The sequence below is a fragment of the Sceloporus occidentalis genome, unplaced genomic scaffold (assembly GCF_023333645.1).
Source record: "Sceloporus occidentalis isolate IW3139 unplaced genomic scaffold, rSceOcc1.0.p SCAF_50, whole genome shotgun sequence".
NCBI classification, from domain to species: domain Eukaryota; kingdom Metazoa; phylum Chordata; class Lepidosauria; order Squamata; family Phrynosomatidae; genus Sceloporus; species Sceloporus occidentalis.
The window spans coordinates 4,584,415-4,602,108 of record NW_028317030.1 but is presented as its reverse complement, the minus strand read 5'-3'; the positions used below and the strand labels follow the sequence as shown (position 1 = coordinate 4,602,108).

The 17,694-nt window shown below is 41.1% G+C and overlaps 1 protein-coding gene across 1 annotated transcript; it reads right to left on the bottom strand.

Annotated features, from left to right (window-relative positions):
* Positions 1–5,343: 5,343 nt before the first annotated feature.
* Positions 5,344–9,234, bottom strand: LOC149288680 (cytochrome P450 26A1-like). Its single transcript, XM_089491544.1, has 7 exons — positions 9,046–9,234; positions 8,362–8,586; positions 7,676–7,960; positions 7,246–7,392; positions 6,864–6,998; positions 6,332–6,487; positions 5,344–5,685 (listed from the first exon to the last, which is right to left on the bottom strand). Exons 1-7 carry the CDS (start codon positions 9,232–9,234, stop codon positions 5,344–5,346), a joined length of 1,479 nt encoding a protein of 492 aa, XP_089347670.1.
* Positions 9,235–17,694: the final 8,460 nt, after the last annotated feature.

Here is a 17,694-nt window from a genome sequence, read left to right as displayed (position 1 = left end):
AGCGCTGGGGGGTTATTACTGTATACAGCGCTGGGGGGTTATATTACTATATACAGCGCTGGGGGGTTATATTACTGTATACAGCGCTGGGGGTTACTACTTTATACAGCGCTGGGGGGTTATTACTGTATACAGTGCTGGGGGTTATATTACTGTATACAGTGCTGGGGGTTATTACTGTTTACAGTGCTGGGGGTTATTACTGTATACAGTGCTGGGGGTTATTACTGTATACAGCGCTGGGGGATATATTACTGTATACAGCGCTGGGGGGTTATATTACTGTATACAGCGCTGGGGGGTTATATTACTGTATACAGCGCTGGGGGTTACTACTTTATACAGCGCTGGGGGGTTATTACTGTATACAGTGCTGGGGGGTTATATTACTGTATACAGCGCTGGGGGGTTATAACTGTATACAGCGCTGGGGGTTATATTACTGTATACAGCGCTGGGGGTTATATTACTGTATACAGCGCTGGGGGTTACTACTTTATACAGTGCTGGGGGGTTATTACTGTATACAGCGCTGGGGGTTTAAGGAGATTTTTTTTTCCAATACTTCCTTGTTAAATACATTTCTGTGATTTAAGTGGAAGGATCGGCTTTTTGGGTGTGCCAGGTCAGACCCTACGCTTGTAATGTTGGGATTCATGATGGAAATGATCTGAAGACCCTGCTCTACTTTTGTCCCCCTACAGGTACCCGAAGAGGAACCCCCCTGTTTGTAAACACAGGTTTTCCAGGTGTCTCCACGAGATCTCAGGTGGGTTGATCTTTCAGGAATAAACAGACTAATTCAAAACAACTCACCCCAAAACTTTGCACGGACAGAAGAACAGGTGCGACTTATTTAGAACGTGGAAGACATGGTCATTGCAGAGGTTGTCTGAATTGTTCCCTGACGATTGTGTTGCTTAACTAGGCGATGACTGCATTGATTAACTGCGAGCCAAGAACTATTACTCAAATTATCGATGTCTAAAAACAAATTCCACAGGCGTGACCTAAACCATGAATCCAAGAAAGAGTTGAATTCTCTATATTTGGTTAGAATTGCACATTTCTATGTTATTTTGTCCTTCTGCTTTATTTTGTACCCTTTTTCTATGGAACGTCTGGGTCACATGCCATGTTCTTTTAGTAACAAGTTCATTCTCCTGCTTGCTTTGTCTGTGTAACGAAACAGCTGACAGGGTCTTGCTTCATTCTTCAGGTTATTATACGAGATGTTTATTTAGAAAAAAAAAGGTTTCTTCAAATGAATGTTCTATATGTGTAATTTCTGAAGTTGTATTGTAAATGGTAAAAATCGACCAAAAAACAAGCCTTCGCAGAGATATTATGTCTTCTCGGCTATATTTAGTAGATGGTTTTGGAGTCTATTCATCATGGGCTTAGTTGGCCCACTAAGGGGTTAAGTCGCAGGACTTTTCATCTTCAGGATTCAATAATGCCAAAGCATTTAATAAGGTGCACAATATGAAGTTGTGTGAAGAAAAGGTCTTGACATGGTCAAAGGCATGGTGAGGAAAGAAGAGGACCGGTCGGCCCAGAATTCCGAAGAGTGTCAACCTCTTGTCCTTCTGTTTAACGTCTATGCCGAGGCATTGTTGGTGGAATCGCCCGGTAAAAGTAGCAGCTTTAGCAGAGAGTGCATGAATAACATTTAATATGCGGATGACACTATCCTGCTGCCGGCCGACAGCGTAGAAGACCTCCAAGCACTGCTAATAAAAGTCAACAGATGTAGCAATATAAAAAAACCTTGTCTAATTCAAGATCAAAGGCAGACAGAGGAACACACAAACACAGATATTTTTGGGGTAACATGAAGATAGAGCCCCATACACAATAAAGTATCCAGGGTGCTGCCTAAATGAACGGCTGGAGTGCAACCAGGTCATTAAGCTCCAAATAGAACAAATGTGAATCACGTTCAAGTAGAAACTGCTTTATATGGATAGGGGTTACTATTTTCAACACTGCTTTTTAGTCTGAAGGGAACAACCTTAATCCAGAATGTAAATCTCGTGAACAAATGTTGAGGATATGGTTCTAATGAGCAAGAACACCGGAGTTCTATTTATCATCATAAAGTGGAAATGTGAGTACTTCAGAGGTGATACGGAGGTGTGACGGTACCAAGACCCTATGACCGGGCAACTGGAATACTTTATGGTTTTAAAACCTGAAAGACTAAACACCAGTGCCTTGTTCCACAAAAGTGGCCTTCAAAGAAGTAATAGTTTGGGCGGCCACCAACCTCTGCCAGAAAGTCCACAAAAGAAAAAATGATTCACTGATCAAAATAAGTTGATACAATTTAAAAATATGGATCATTAAGTCAGACGATTTACCAAATATTGCTCGGTCTGCCATATCTCTTGAAGACAAAGCGTGACTTGAAGGTTACTGACTCCAGGAACGAGTTCACATTTTCACTGAATTGTTCTTACAGTTTCGTGTAAACCCTGAGAGGTGTTGTATTCACTTCCACCAAATCCACAACTCCCTCTGAGTCTGCTAATCAACTGGACGGTTCTTCTGAGGCTGGAACCCCTTTAAAATATATAGAGAGGTATTTGTAGAATTTGAGGAAGAGACGTCTCTATAGAGGACAGCACAGTATCATATACTATCACATAAAGCAAAGTTCAATAATGTAAACTGCTTTAACACTTGGAGTCTGTAGAATCAGCTCTCTTTAAAAAGACTCCTGCTCATCAATCATGTAACAGAAGTATGAGGCTTGGTTGATTTTTGTTCTTCTTTAGCCAACTTGGCCAAGTTGGTTTAAGCAACTCAATTCAATAGCCGACTCCACTCTTTGTGAATAGAAAGTATAGAGAAACATGGTGTCTTTCATGGATCACTATTAAGCAAACTCCTCTGTCTCTTTCTTCTTATCCGTGGGTATTTTCCGCCCCATCTTTATTAAAGTAGGTCCATCAATTTGTAAAGTATTCAGCTTGTTGGATGCATCTGTCTTGTTCTACATTAATATTTTTTTGCCAACACATAGTCTGTCATTAACATCAAAACTCTTACACTGTATGGGATGTCAACATTGAACCTTAAGGTCCTTTAAATTTGATGGTAGAAGATCCAACTTCAATAAATGAGGATGATCTATATCCATAGTTTAAGATCTCAGGACCTTCTCCGTTTATCCCTGGTGTCCTCTGTCTGGCCAACTTTGTCTATTAACCTAATACCTGTTTGGCCAACGAAAGGGAAGCAAAGTTCATGGATAAGAAGCCCTGTGTTGGTTGCGTAATAGTAATGGTCCAGCTACCCTGGATGCATTTACTGATTTACCCCGAAATTGAAGATGTATTCTTCATTTAGGATCTCGGTTTGAGGAGTTGGTTGAATAGAAATCATCCTCGAGATGGATCTTAAATGGTGGTACTGGTTTTACAGAATAAAGTTGGCCATTCATTTTTAAGTAATGCTACACTTATTAACCATGTCCCCGAAAACGCACAAAGGAACAGAAGAGGGGAATGCGTTACTTTGAAGTGGGACATATGACATGCAGCCCGGGACCTCAATTCATGAATCACTTTCTGTGGTTTAATCTGGAATTGATGGATCACTCGAACACACAGAGTATCTTTCCTTGGCTGCTCCAGCTGTGTTGAGTGACACCCAGATGTGGACATCGCTTCGAATTAAAATCCCACAGCCCGTCAGCATCTCATCGAGTGGTTAAGGGGTTCTTTTCTTTCCAAACTTTAGTGGCCAAAAGCGCTTATAGAAAGTTTACAAAAAACACAAGTTTTTATTAGTAATTTAATATCTCACTTTTTTTTTTTTTAGAAAAGCTAATCGTCATTCTTGCTAAAATAACTAAAATAAAGAAACATATTATATTAAATAAGCGATGGATTTATAGAATTCTAAGTATTTTCTCTTTAGAACATAGAGTTTTCAAATACCGGTAATGAACAGTTTTGCTTATCCCAGAGGCATTTAAGGGGTTAATATGCTCTCTCCCCCCCCCCCCCCCAACACCATAGACTCAGCTCTTAAAGAGACTCAAGTGCCTTTAACTGACTGAAATATTTATCAAGAAAATATAATTTACTCGCTAAATGATAAGCCCCAAAACACCATGCAGGGTAATGTTCAGCCTTCACTCAGAGAACGCGTCTAAGTGGATTTAAAGCGGGACACATTTAAGCCGGGGTCACCAAAGGTTCACGGGGTCATCGCAAGGTCTTTGTATCAGTCAGGTCAGGCTTATGCGGTGTTGTTGCTGATAATATGTTGGTTTTTTGGCATCCGTTCATTTTGGTTAGAAAAATATTCTAATCCTTTCACTCTCTCGCGCAGAATGCATCACGCAAGGAATTTATTTGGATCGGAGTCATGAGGATGATATAATGTGAATGAGCTTCAAAATAATCCCGGAAACTGGGAGCAGTTCTTTATATCGTTCCTGTAATGCCCCCTTTATCCATCACAAAATATCAGCATACAGGCAGGAGGCAACCACAGATTATAGCCTTCTTTGAGGGGGGGGGGCTATCAACTGGGGCTATAAGGAGCTCGCAAGCTCAGAACATAAAGGGTGGAATGGGGTATACGTCGGGCACCACGTTAAATGTACGGGGAAAGATGGCTTGATGAGCGGACTGTATATATGGGGTATTTGTGGGATTTGATGATCAGTACCAGCCCTGACGTCTGGCAAATGCCCAGTGACCCATGGCCAATAGCACATGACTTATAATATATATATATAATATAATTACACACATACCCCCAGTTTGGCCCTTATCAGGACGGTCTGAACCTTTTGGCACGGGTGTTCCGTTTCAGTTACAGAGTCAGCTTGGCGCCATTGGCCAATAAATATATATTTTATGCAGATAAAAGTGAAAAATTGTCAATCTGGGGTTTTATTTTTGTGACCAGAAAGTGATTTTACATTTCCGTATGAAAGCGTAATATCAGCTTCTGCGAAAGCCGTCTCCCAATAGAGTCTTGAGCTATAGATTTAGTATTTTACACCATGTGTTTGTTCAATAAGCACGGAACGCGTTGGGTAGCGGTTAAAATCCTTTAATATATGATACACGAAAAGCATATTTACAATATATACATTTTAATTTTAATCACATAAATACCCAATAATACCAGTCCGAAGCGAGATTTAAATATAATATTTTCTACAAGAACAATGGTATTCACTTTACAAGGGAAGTATTTATAAATAAATAAAAAAAACAAAGAAAAAAAACAAAAAAAAAACTAAAGCACTGTACAAGTTAAATATAAAATGGAAAATGTTATAAAGTCAGATATATACTTTTTACATCTAGAAAATGCTTAGATTGCACCATTAAAGGGTCTGAAGGTGGTAGGAAGGTCATCCATGGGGTACACTATGGGACTGGTTTTCATGGCAGGAGTCCCATTTAAAAGCTCCCAGTCGCAATTTCGGCAAAGCTCAATGATGAAGATCTTCAGAAGGATTTTGGCGAACTCTTTGCCCACGCAAGTTCGGACGCCACCGCCGAAGGGTATGAAGTTGAATCTGGAGGAGTCCTGGGGGAAAGGCGTTAGGAAGCGGTCGGGGTTGAACTCGTCTTTGTTTGGGAAGATGTCGGCTTCGTCGTGAGTGTCGGCGATGCTGTATATGACGTTCCAGCCTTTTGGAATCTGATAACCCTTAAAAAAGATAAATCAGAAGGTTAATATTATAGGGGTTGTGGAGGATTAGGAGCAGATCTAGAGGTCCCTTGGCTACTGGAAGTGAACTTTGAGCCTCCGTTATCTGCCAATATCTCTTGGAACAGCTGGAGGTCTAGAGGGTGGCTACCCGAAGCAGTAAAACAGTAAAAAGTCCCCTAATTAGGGGTATCACAAGCCCACTGACATGTATGAAATTGCTTGCAAATTGTCAGATGTTGTGATGCTCCTGTAAAAAGGAGGACCTTGTGAACTCCCTACAGGGACACAAACACCGAGCCGAGACTTCTGCTTAAGAGGAAAAAACACAATTAAAGCTCTAAAGCAAACTGCGGCCCCATAATTCTAGCTCAGCACAAGCACGTGAAAAGCAGAAAGACAAATTACAATCATAAAACAAATACATTTGAAAAGCCCGGTCTGGCCCCCCTGGTTATCCACGGAGTTACTGGTTATTTAAGGATCAAGTGGAGGTTGGAAGAGTTTGAAAGGGATGTAGTTAACGCGTCTGAAGTCACGGATCTGGCGATCAACGCAACGGAATTGCCCCAAAGTTTTATAAATACAACAAAATATCATACTTGCACGGCTAATTTTATAAAAAAATAAAGTGCCTTCTACGTACATTTAAAGTAAAGGTCTTGAGGGCAACTCTGAATCCCCCAGGGACCGGTGGGTTCAGCCGAAGGGTCTCTTTTAAGACGCAGTCTGTGTACTGAAGCTGTTGCAATATTTCAATGGACAAGTCTTTTCTTTCGTCGGGTTTGGTGGATAAAAGTCCCTTTAAGAGAAAATTAAAAAGTAGATGAATTGTATGTCCAAAAAAAAAAAAAAAAAAAGTTTTTTTTAAAGCCAAAAGTACAATAGTTAAATAGACTGAATTTAATACGTATGATACACTGAATGCCAATGCTGGCAAAAAGTTCCAAAACTCTGTCAAACACAACTATAAATTTTTTTATATCTATACTTATTATTTAGTCGGGACATCCATACTAATTCAGTATTCGATCTGCATATGGTAACCCATTCTAAAAACTTTTATGTTCTGGTGCAATAATCAAGGGCTACCGATATATTGCCTATGGAGGCAGAAAATGAGATTTGCCTTGGACCATAGCCAAGTAGTGATGGGAGTAGACATTCACAAAGCATACCTTTGCCTGGAGCTCCGCTCTGACTTTCTGCACAACTCCATTGTTTAGAGCTAGGAAGGTGATCAGGGAGGTGGCCGCGCTGGCCGTGGTTCCATGGCCCCCGAACAAGAGCTCTGTTGCAGATTCTTTTAATGCCTAGGGGCAGAAAGTTACAGCATGGTTAAAATAGTTTGAAAACTGAAGAACTATAAAGAAAAGCATCTCCCACTACTGGGCAAAGGTTGTTAAGTTGAAGGTCAACACTGGTTTAGGGCAATTCTGTACAAGAGCAAGAGTAAGTAACTTAACCCTTTGTCAACAAATCTTAAGAGTCTAAAGAATTGTATTTTTAGAACCAAAGTAATCTTTCATTGCATGGTGGGATAAGATTGCTGGGATTTACCTGCAAGTCAATGGGTTCTCCCTTCCGCTGGCTGTGATCTATCAGAAGCTGGAGTGCATCTTTCCAAGATCTTTCTGGCTCCTTGTTGAGCTTCTCTTTGATGTTCTGCTCAATTTTGGCATGAATTATATTCCGAGCCCGTAGACCCTATGAGAAGGAGAAAAAATAAACACTTTGTTAACTAAGAATAAAGCCAATAACAAGAAAATTACATTTTTATTGCAGGAATCTGCCCATTTGTGTGCCAAACAAAAAAGAAAAAAAAAAAAAAAAGTTCTTCTTTTAAACTCTGAAATAAATTCACTGATGCTGCAATGAATAAAAATGCAGCCTGGCAATGAAAGCGTTAAAGGTGACCCCCCACAATATTCAGAAGCTGTCTATTAATGCCCCTTTCGGCTGGGGATTTAAATTGCAGTTCCACACTCACCCTGTAGAGGCCGCTAAAGGGAATGTCAATGGGCAGAGAGAAGAGGTTGCGGATCATTTCCTCGAAGGCTTCTATCATGGGCTGCTCCTCGGTGTCTTCCATCTGCTGGGTCTCAAAGCCCAGCAAGACCCTCATGGCGATACGGAACATCAGGCGCTTGACAGCGGGGTAAAGGAGCACGCAGGAGCTGTCCTGCAGCCACCCACTCATTGCGCTCCTCATCTCCTCCTCTATCACCGGCACGTAGTTTTCCATGGCTTCCCTGGAGAAGGCTTGCATGATAACCTGAGAGGAGAGAGCCGTGTATCGCATTAGCATTCTGGGGTAGGTTATGGCTCATCAGACACCCCCCCCCCCCCATGCTGGGTACCCACTGGCTGCCAACCCCTCCCCCCCCCTCCCAGTCATGCATACGGCAAGCTTTTCTTCTAATGACTACAAAGCATGATATTTAAATGCCTTCCTAAGCTGACCAACAAGCATGATACTTGATACCGATATATAGCACGGATCTGAGAAGATCCATCAAATACATGATAAAAAGCAACAAGTTATCCGCTGAGACTGACCGAGGGATGGCGCTATCACCCCGCCGATCGAGATACTCCAGGGGGGTGCCCTTTAACTAGAAGTCAGCCCAAGTTAAAGAGCATTTAAAGCCCAGGAGGCAGCTGGGGGGTCCTTACCTTTTTCATCTCCTTGTGCTGGGAGTTATGGAGGTTGGACAGACACCTGGACCCCAGGATAGTGCGGACAGACGCCGGCCACTGGACAGACACCAGTTTATGTTCTCCAAGGAGGATCTGTCGGACATTATCAGCCCCCATTACCCTCACCGTGGGGGTCCCGAACAGATGGGTCTTATAGATGCGCCCATAAGTTCTGCGCTTGGCCTGGAGAAACTTTTTTCTCTAAAAAAAAAAAAAAAAAAAAGTTACATATTAAAAGAAAGTTAAATAAAATACAACAAATGCAACACTCCAAGGCAGCGCAAATAAGCTGATTCCCTCATTTAATGGATACAATGTTAATAGCAGAAAGTTTTGTTTCCAAACTTTCGAAAGTTTCTTAGATGTTTCTATGTAGGGAACTTTAGGTATCAGCGCCGATTCCGGCATTTTAGAGCTTTTAGTTACTAAAATTGGCTCCATGGTCGGGCGCAATGCTTTAAAACCCCAAACCATGTGCGTAAAAACGCATCTTACACGAAGCTGAACTTTAAGGGGGGAATCTGATAGATGAAGAGAGAAATCCCAACAGATCTCACCCACCGCAGTGAAAGAAGCCACACAAGAGCCTATCTCAGGTCCTTGGATCTAGCCCTAAACCCAAAGAAATCCCAGGAGTGGATAAGATGGGGGGGTACGTACTTGTAGGACCATTTGAAGAGTCTCTCCGAAGAATGGAAGCCCCATGGTTCCAGGGGGTAGAGGGGCTCCACACGTTGTGTCCCTCTGGCTCACACAGTAAAGGTCCCATAACTTGACTGCAGTGAGAAAGAGGAGGACTGGGAGCAACAGGGTGCACAGAGCACTAATGAGCAGTGTATAGAGATCCATTAGCAGCCTATCCTGCACCTGGAGCACGAAACCCTAAATAGTCATCCTGTCCCTATGTCAGCCCTTTATATACCTCCACCAGGTCTGCCCCTTTTTTTTTTTCTCTACCTTGGTCAGATAAATTAGTTCACACAAAGTTCATCTTTAATTGCAGAATGTAGCATCCCTCTAGGGCCCCTCCCACCAGGACAATTCTGCCCAAAATCTTTAACCATTTGGATTCTTTTACCACCTCCAGCGAGCTCCAGACAATCAGTGGATTTTCCTTTGAAAAGGTGTTAATTTTCCAGGGCACTTTGCAGCTTAGCTCCCCCAGAGCCATGCAACTCAATGGACCATTTAATAGAAAGGCGTGTACTATTTACCTTAAGACTGCATTCAGGACCCTCAACTTAATCCCCCCTAAAGAAAAAAGCCAGCAGTAGATCCGAATACCTCACTGTGCGAAGCACTGGGATCTCTTTATCTTGATTTGGGGTTTTCAGACTCATTAATTTCATCATTAATGGTATTTTTACATTTTTCCAACTTTTTTCTGCGGGAAACAAAACGAAAAAACTATAAACATACAATAACACACACACACATATATATGGAGTTTGAAGACAAATAATGTGGATAATGGAGGGGAAGTTGTAAATATATATATATTGCAACCTCCCCTCCATTATCCACATTATTTGTCTTCAAACTCCATTTAGTCTGGTTTCCAGGTGACCCAACGGTCACAGAAAGGGTTAAAAGCACCCTGCAGTCCTCTTTAACCCCGTGAGTGCCAAAAGTTGGCTAACAAATTGCCAATAGGTGCTTGCCTCTCCCCCTCTCTGCTATGGCAGGCAAGGGGTTAAAATCCTCAAGTACGACTATAACTATATACGGAACATCATTGTTTATAAACATGAAACATTGTTTATAAACATGAAACATTATTGTTTATAAACATTCAATTTGAGAGGAAGCCTGGCCAGTGATGCCCAGCAGATGGTTAAAAAGCGTATATTGGGGGCAAAAGAGGTGGGGGGGTGTAGATGAGTGCCTAGCAGTAAGCAGCCCCCTGGTGCTGTCCTTATCCTCAGTAATGTCTGGTGATTGCACTTTTCCAATATGAAACATAATGAGGTGCTTAGATGGGGACCCATCAAACACTTTCTTCAATAGGCATTCCTGTCTTATAAAATTAGCTCTTGTCCTGCATTTCACCCCTGGACTCAGATTGTATTTACGTTCAGGGTCCTGGGAGGAATAAGTATGGAACAGAAGTTAAATTCTTAAACTTATGATGCAGTGCTAATGGCTGGTTCAAACTCAGGTCAGCAAGGGAAAGCAAGGTTATATCAAAAGGTAAACACCCAGGCTTTATTGCCACCCACAGCTTTTTATAGGAAATAAAATAGCTCACATCAAGACTGTAAGAGTCCTTCCACAAAACAGAATGTATATCACTGGAGAGATCATTGCAGATGGAGTTGCTTGTTACATAATAAAGCTCTTCTGCAAATATGGGGCAAATCTATCAAATATCACACCTGGTGATAAACGTGGGCTCAGGATAATGGCAAAGAGACCTTTAATTCTTTCAATGCCATGGTAATGGGCAGAAAGGCAGTCAAAAGGGTTAAATAATTGTATGTAATCTTAGAATTATGTTATGTTCGCTTGGATTCCAGTTAAAGGTGATGTTCCACTTTAATATTCTAAAGTTCCCCTTTAATGCTGTATAGCATGTTAAGCAAATAAATGAGCAGATCTGTCATTTTCTTATTTCATCTGAATGTTTAATCAAATTAAAAAAAACTTTTTTAGAAGCACTTTTCGGTTTATTTGGCAGCACATCGTCAGTGCATATTTGTGTGCCATGACAATGAATAGTTGCTTGACAATAAATCTATTAATGAAGCAACATTTTACTGGAGTGAATGATTCCTGGGATTGGTGATAGTGCTACTAATGCAGCATTTAGTTATAAAAGTGTCTAATCCTTGTGGAACTGCACCTTAAAGTTGAAGCCATGGGGTTAAAAGGACAGAAGATTATTACATAGGAGCAGCTTTTTTTTTTGTTGTTCCCCAGCAAGAAATACCTGCAGGATGAGTTCTGATCCAGCAGGAGGACAGAAGAACTTGTGTGTGTCAGTTGATATATTGCTGAGCATGCCAGGAATGTGTTAAGGAATATTTCAGATGTCCTGCTCAAGAACACTATCTGCTTCCTTTAAGTTTATGCATTGAAGTTTCCAGATAAAGCTTGATGTGTGCAGCAGAAGTCCTCTTATCTATTATTATAAGAATTGTTGGTAAATGAGGCTAAATGGCTTTGCTGAGAGTGTTCATGGAATGGTCTTCCAGTTGTGTTGAGGAATTTAATGCCCTGCCATTAACCTGACATGTACAGCCAATTCTCCTCCCAGTGACTGGGGTTGGATTTATAGGAGTTAGCTTCAAGGGAAAAATACCAGTGGAGGCTGTAACTCTCACCCCATCTCTACATTGCCCTCCAAACAGCAGTGAAACTGATCAGTGATCAAAGTGCCATTGGTCATAAAACTCAATGATCCACCTGCAATTTGGTGTGTGAAGCTAAACTCTTTGTTCTAAACTTCAGTCCTTGCTGGGCTGCAACACCCAGTATTGCTATCCAAGTCTTGGTCCAAAAACCAGGTGAAAAGCAAAGAGCTATGAAACTCCTATGACTCTCAGCTTTGCCCACAAATAAAAGATCTGTCCACCCTTATATCTCTTTCCAAATTTTTTTTCTTGCAGTCAAATATCTAGAGCAACGTCAGGAGAAAAGAAGTCCAAGACTGGACCATCATCAGTCAACCCAGTCCTCTTGTCTGCAAATTGTAGGTAGAGCTGCATCTTCAAATACTTTGGGTCTGCAGCTACCAAACCAAAGCAACAACAACAACAAAAAACTGGCTGAGGGTACAAGGAGTTGTTGGCCAACAACCACACTTGAAGAGCACAAACCTTAAGCTCCTGCTGCCCCAGGGGGTAAAAATAAGGCACATGCAGCCCAGTGGTGTAATTTGGAGCTCAGACCTCCTGCAGATGTTTGATGAAAGAAGCCATTTAATAAAGTCCAGGGGTAAGCGGGTTTAGCCATTCCTGCCCTACCTGGGAAAACCTCGATGACATTGTTATGAAAATCTTGCCCTGGATTTGGCACCAAGTTGGGCTAATGCCTATTTACATACCCTGCTGCAGCAACACCTGGGACAATGTATCTAGATGGACTTCTAGAAAGTCTATTTGAATACATATTGAGTCAGGATAATGTTATTATGAGTTTCAAGTGTAACCGAAAGGTCATGTTTTGGGGAAAACAAACCAGCCCCCTATTAACATAAAGTTTGGTCTCATATATAGGGGCAGTTGCCGTCCGCGGCCCAAAAATCTCTGCTTTACAAAAGGGGCCAAACAAAGATAGAATTAGTTTCTATTTTTCACCAATTAGGCTACCTAGAACCTGCCAATTCAATATGCAACATTCCTGGCCCTTATGGGGTTAATCACGTTACTTTTAATCACCATGGGGTCTCTTGGGTAACCTGCCCCACAAATAACCCCATGATGACAAATTGAACCTCTTGGAATCTTATACTGTTTTGAAAGGGACAATGTTTTCTTTTTTTGTTTTTGTATTATTTTTATACTGAAATTATTTAAAAATTGTACAGGAAAATTAAAGCTCTACCACTTCTGCTGGGAAGCTGTTCCACTGATCTACCACCCTCTCAGTAAAAATTTCTCATATTACATCTATTGTAAACAATGTCATATGTATATCTAATGTTAAATAATACAATATAGTCTTTTTTTTTAAGTTAACTACGTTTTTTGAAGTTAACCTATATCCGCGTCTTACAACTGAAAACATGGATTAAACCCCATTGTACAGTTTCTGGTTGGCGGGGGCAGGGGAAGTTATTAAGTGGCCATACATCATCAAAGGTACCCATTGCTGCCCCCAGGTAAATGAGGGTCCCTTTAGCGTTGGTGCTGATTGCTGCAATCAGTTTGGCTGGCTGAGTGTGATGTGAATGAGATTTTCAGCCTGTTGGAGTGGCCTGAAAATCTAATTAATTAGAAATTTCCTGTTAAACACCCCAAATTTAATTACCCCCAATCAGCTCCTGGATAACAAGGCTCCATCTAACCATAGCGGGATATAGAAACATGGCTTTTGATGGCTGATAAGGACCATTCGGCCCATTTTATCTGCTGAAAATACTCTTAATCAGTCGTTGGTCTGCGTGTTTAAATTCTCTGGCTGTATTTAACTCTACCACTTCTGCTGGGAGGCTGTTCTATTTACAGTGCATCTCTTCTAACTCACCAGCTATATTATACGTCAAGCCGAGCGTCTGTCAACCAGCTAAAGAAGCCTAATGGCATAGAGTGTAATAAAATAACAGAAATCGAGTGTCCTGTAGAAATAGGTAAACAATACGGTCATTAACACTTTAGCAAGAAACAAACACTACTTCTTTATTGTCACAAGAGATTATGGGAAGAAGGAATTTGTCTTTATCCTGGTGCAGGCACCACATTGCATCGGCGGTGAAATTGGCTTAGGTTGGACTCGGTAGCCCATTATTCCAAAGCCTGGCTTTTCTAATTAACATTCCTCACTAGGAGATGATTTTCAAAGAGTTAATTTGCGTCACAGGGGACCGTAGATTAAATGGTGGGATTTAAAGAAAAAAATAAAATATATATATATATATATAAAAGACAAAAAAAACAAACAATTGTGCAAAACTTGTGTTATGACATCATCAGGTGGAACCAGCAACTTTAACAATTTAAGGGGAAGAGGGCACCTTAAAACTGGAATAAATAATGCTGCTGAATGTTGGAATCAGAGACACCAACTAATCCCCCCCCCCTCCTTGGGATTGAGTTTTATATTTATTGACCCAAACTGGGGCGACAGTCCTAAACAGATCAGTGAGAATAACGCATCAGATGTTATCAAGCACATAAAAGGGAGTCCGGGAGGAAGACTTCAGAGCTTGCGCTCCAATCCTTACCTAGCCAATATACATTACATACATTGAATTTATTTCTATAGCGCCAGCAGATTCCATAGCGGTGGAATTATTTAACTGTTATAATAACATTAACACATGCTAAGAAGGAGGAGGGAGCCCTGCCCTTAGAAGTTTACAATCTATGAATATAAGTATTATCTTTACTTATGGGGGCCGTCACAGACCCCATGACTGGGTTTGGGGTCAGAATCTGGATTTAGAACCCAGGCCAAGTAAAGTGGATTTGGTCAGAGTCTTCCAGTGACACCATTATAGGATTAATGGGTAAAAGGAGGCAGGAAGAGTGTGGGGGGTGAGGATTAGAGCCATACTCACAATGTGAATTATAGTCATATATATTGTGTTCTGTCTCTCTTCATGAATAGGGTGCATGAGCTGATCTGGTGACTAAACTAGGGTTCATATAACTGTATTCAACAGAATAGAGTATTGGGGCATTCGGTTGATATTCATTTTCTTTAAAGCCATTCCTTAATTTTGGGATAATTTGTTGATCTCCTGGATGTAAATTTTACTGGCATACATTGGAAATGGGTTCATGTCATTCTTTGTTTGGACTGTGTAACTGTGTTTATACCCCACGGATCCCTGTGTATAGGGGCATTAATGCAGAAGCGGGCCATAAATATATGTTAAGGTCTTACTGTTCCTGGTAACACAACATGCAGGGTAACAGACTGCTAATCGCTTGCTGTATGTTAGGCGGTAAATGCAAGTTACCCCAAAGCTGGTATAGGCTAAAGACCTGGTTTAGTTAATCGACCCCTAGGTCAGGGCCAGTGTTTTTAAATGCCTGGGCCAGACATGGACAATCCATGACAAATAGGAGAATGGCATACCATGCAGTGTTTCCCAAATCCTAACTTATTTTCTATAAGGCTATCTAACTCCCATCAACCACAGCTAACAATGGGTTATGCAATGCACATTGACAAAAAAAAACCTAGGGGTTTTGGGGGAATAGCCTCCATAGAAACACAACATGCCCCTTCCAGCTAATCTTTAGTTTAAATGTGTGTATAACCTGCAGAGCTTGAAGCTATGTTTTTAACCTATTCAGTGCCAGCTCCTGTTTTGATTATGGCGTAATATGACATAATAGTTCTTGACTGTGTGCACATGGTGGTACACACCCCCTCTGACGTCACACTGTGAGCTGGGTGAAGGTTCCATGGAATGGCCAGGTTCTAGGAGGGGTGTGTGTATGTATAAGTGTATGTATAAGTGTGTGTATAAGTGTGTGTATATGTGTGTGTGAGATCCGTGTTCTGTCTGCAGCTTCTCATTTAGCCTGGGACACAAACAGTGACATTCTGACCCCAGGCAGCTCTCCCATTCCCAGGAGGTGACCTGCTTGTGACCTATTACCAGGGACCATGACATCTGAATGAACCCTGGCAAGCCAGCTCTCCAAGTTCACTGCTCATCAAATAACAAGATAGGGTGGTCTGAGCAGCCATAATTAGTGCAGGAAACCCTTACTATCCCCTGGCAGACACTTCTTTTTACAGTCTTCAGTAAGAAAAGAAAATAGATCACATGCTAAGAAATGAAAGAGATAATTAAAGGCATCTTGGAATGAGGTCAAAAAATTAACCCCCTTTTTTTTTACTGGCTTGATACAATTAAGAAAATTAATTGCTGGTAGCAATTAGTTCAATTCTCTGGCATATGCAAATCTACACTGGGAAGCAGTCATTTCAAAGGGGCTGCGCTGAAACAAAGCAAGCCATTCATAACCTTGCTTTGGGGTGAATTTTAACAAATTTGGGAAAAAATGATGCTGTAATGTAAGAAAACAAAGTGGCTAAGTAATGTGATGACGTCATTTTGTTGGGACTGGAAAAGTCAGTTTTTTTGCATTGCAAACCTCTGGCAGGCAAGGTTAATTGTCCGAATTTAACCCTTTGTAGTGAAGGATTGAGCACCCCCCTCTTTGGCAACCAGAGGGTTAAAACAAAAAAAAGATAACAAAAGGGACAGAAGCCTTTAGGGGCTGTGCTAATTTAGGTTAGTCATTGCAGCCTGCCCCCACCGCCTACTGATTTTACCCTGGGATGACCACAAAGATTCACCTTATAGACAAGGTCAGGGGGCAGAAGCTCCTGGTTCATAGAAGGGTCAAACTGCCAATAACTATTAACCTAGTTTGGCTACAATCTCTTCCAGACACCCCCTCCCTCTCCTTCATTATCATGTGGAACCTGGGATGACACGATCTGAGACAATTTTAATACAAACACAATCCAGAGACAACTTTTAGTGCTCCCAGCTGCTGGGGAATCCTTTAGATGGCTGAGTATGATGGGAGCTGGAGTCCATAGAAACTGGATGTACCAAAGGAGTCAATTCCCCCCTACAATTGTATTTGTATTTACTGTCCAGAAACAACCTTTAGTGCTCCCAGAAACCTTAAGATGGATGAGATTGATGGGAGTGGGAATCCATATCTGCTGGAGGTTTCCAAAGAGTCAATTCTGCGCCATAATTGTATTTTTCTTTTTACCATGCAGAGATGTTTTTGTCTATGGGGAGAGCAAAGTGAATGAGAAGCCCATGGTGGGTTTGAGGTTTTGCTGTTAATGTTGCAATTACTGGAAAAGAAACATTTAAAACACAGACTTTCTTGTTTGGGCAAAGAAGAAACAGTGTATCAAGCACACATTCTACCAGCAATCTATACAAAGGAAAAACAATGGGTTAAATGTAAAAATAACATTGTTATATTAACTTTTTTAAAGTTTTTTACCCTATAAAATGCTGAGTTTTAATAAGCAGAGCACTGCTTCAGTGTATACCCCAGACAATATTAATTTACATCATAAGTAAATGTCAATTTTTTTTTTTGCAGAAAATATACAGAACAACTACTCCCAGTATCTGAACTACCAAACTGCATTCATCCAATGGGAGCTGGAATACTCACCCCATTCTCAACTCTTATTGGCCAGACAAGGTTCTAATTTGGAACATTTACATACAAATATAGAACATTAGAATTGTGAATAGGGGTGCATTAGAATATGACAATTTTTAATTCATGTGTTTACAAAATATGTTTATGGAGAGGGTGGTAGATAAAGAGAACAGCCTCCCAGCAGGAGAGGAATCTTATCTGCTTTTTATGGAAGTTTAAAGGACCTTATAATTGCACTGGACTAGTAAATTGGCTTTTAAGCTTCTGCAAGTAGGAAGATTAAAGTACAGATGTGTGCAGGCTACTGAGAGGAGGAAAAATAACTAAAGAACTACCGGTATATTTAACAGGATCAATAAAAATGCTCAATATGCACTGCAATGTATAAAGTCATGCGTTCAGACCAGGGGCTCGTTTTGATGTATGTTGAGTTTGGGAGCTGAATAGCTTTCTAGGGGCCAGGCTGGTTTAAGTGCTAAGCAGGAGG

What these genes read in the sequence shown, in the direction of transcription:
- LOC149288680 (XM_089491544.1), bottom strand. Translation starts at nt 9,234, where the DNA reads ATGGATCTCTATACACTGCTCATTAGTGCTCTGTGCACCCTGTTGCTC. An exon ending in CTCTTCAAATGGTCCTACAA is followed by an intron (nt 8,587 to 9,045) that starts GTACGTACCCCC and finishes TTTTTTTTTTAG; the next exon opens with AGAAAAAAGTTTCTCCAGGC. An exon ending in GAGAACCCATTGACTTGCAG is followed by an intron (nt 6,999 to 7,245) that starts GTAAATCCCAGC and finishes TTCTGCCCCTAG; the next exon opens with GCATTAAAAGAATCTGCAAC.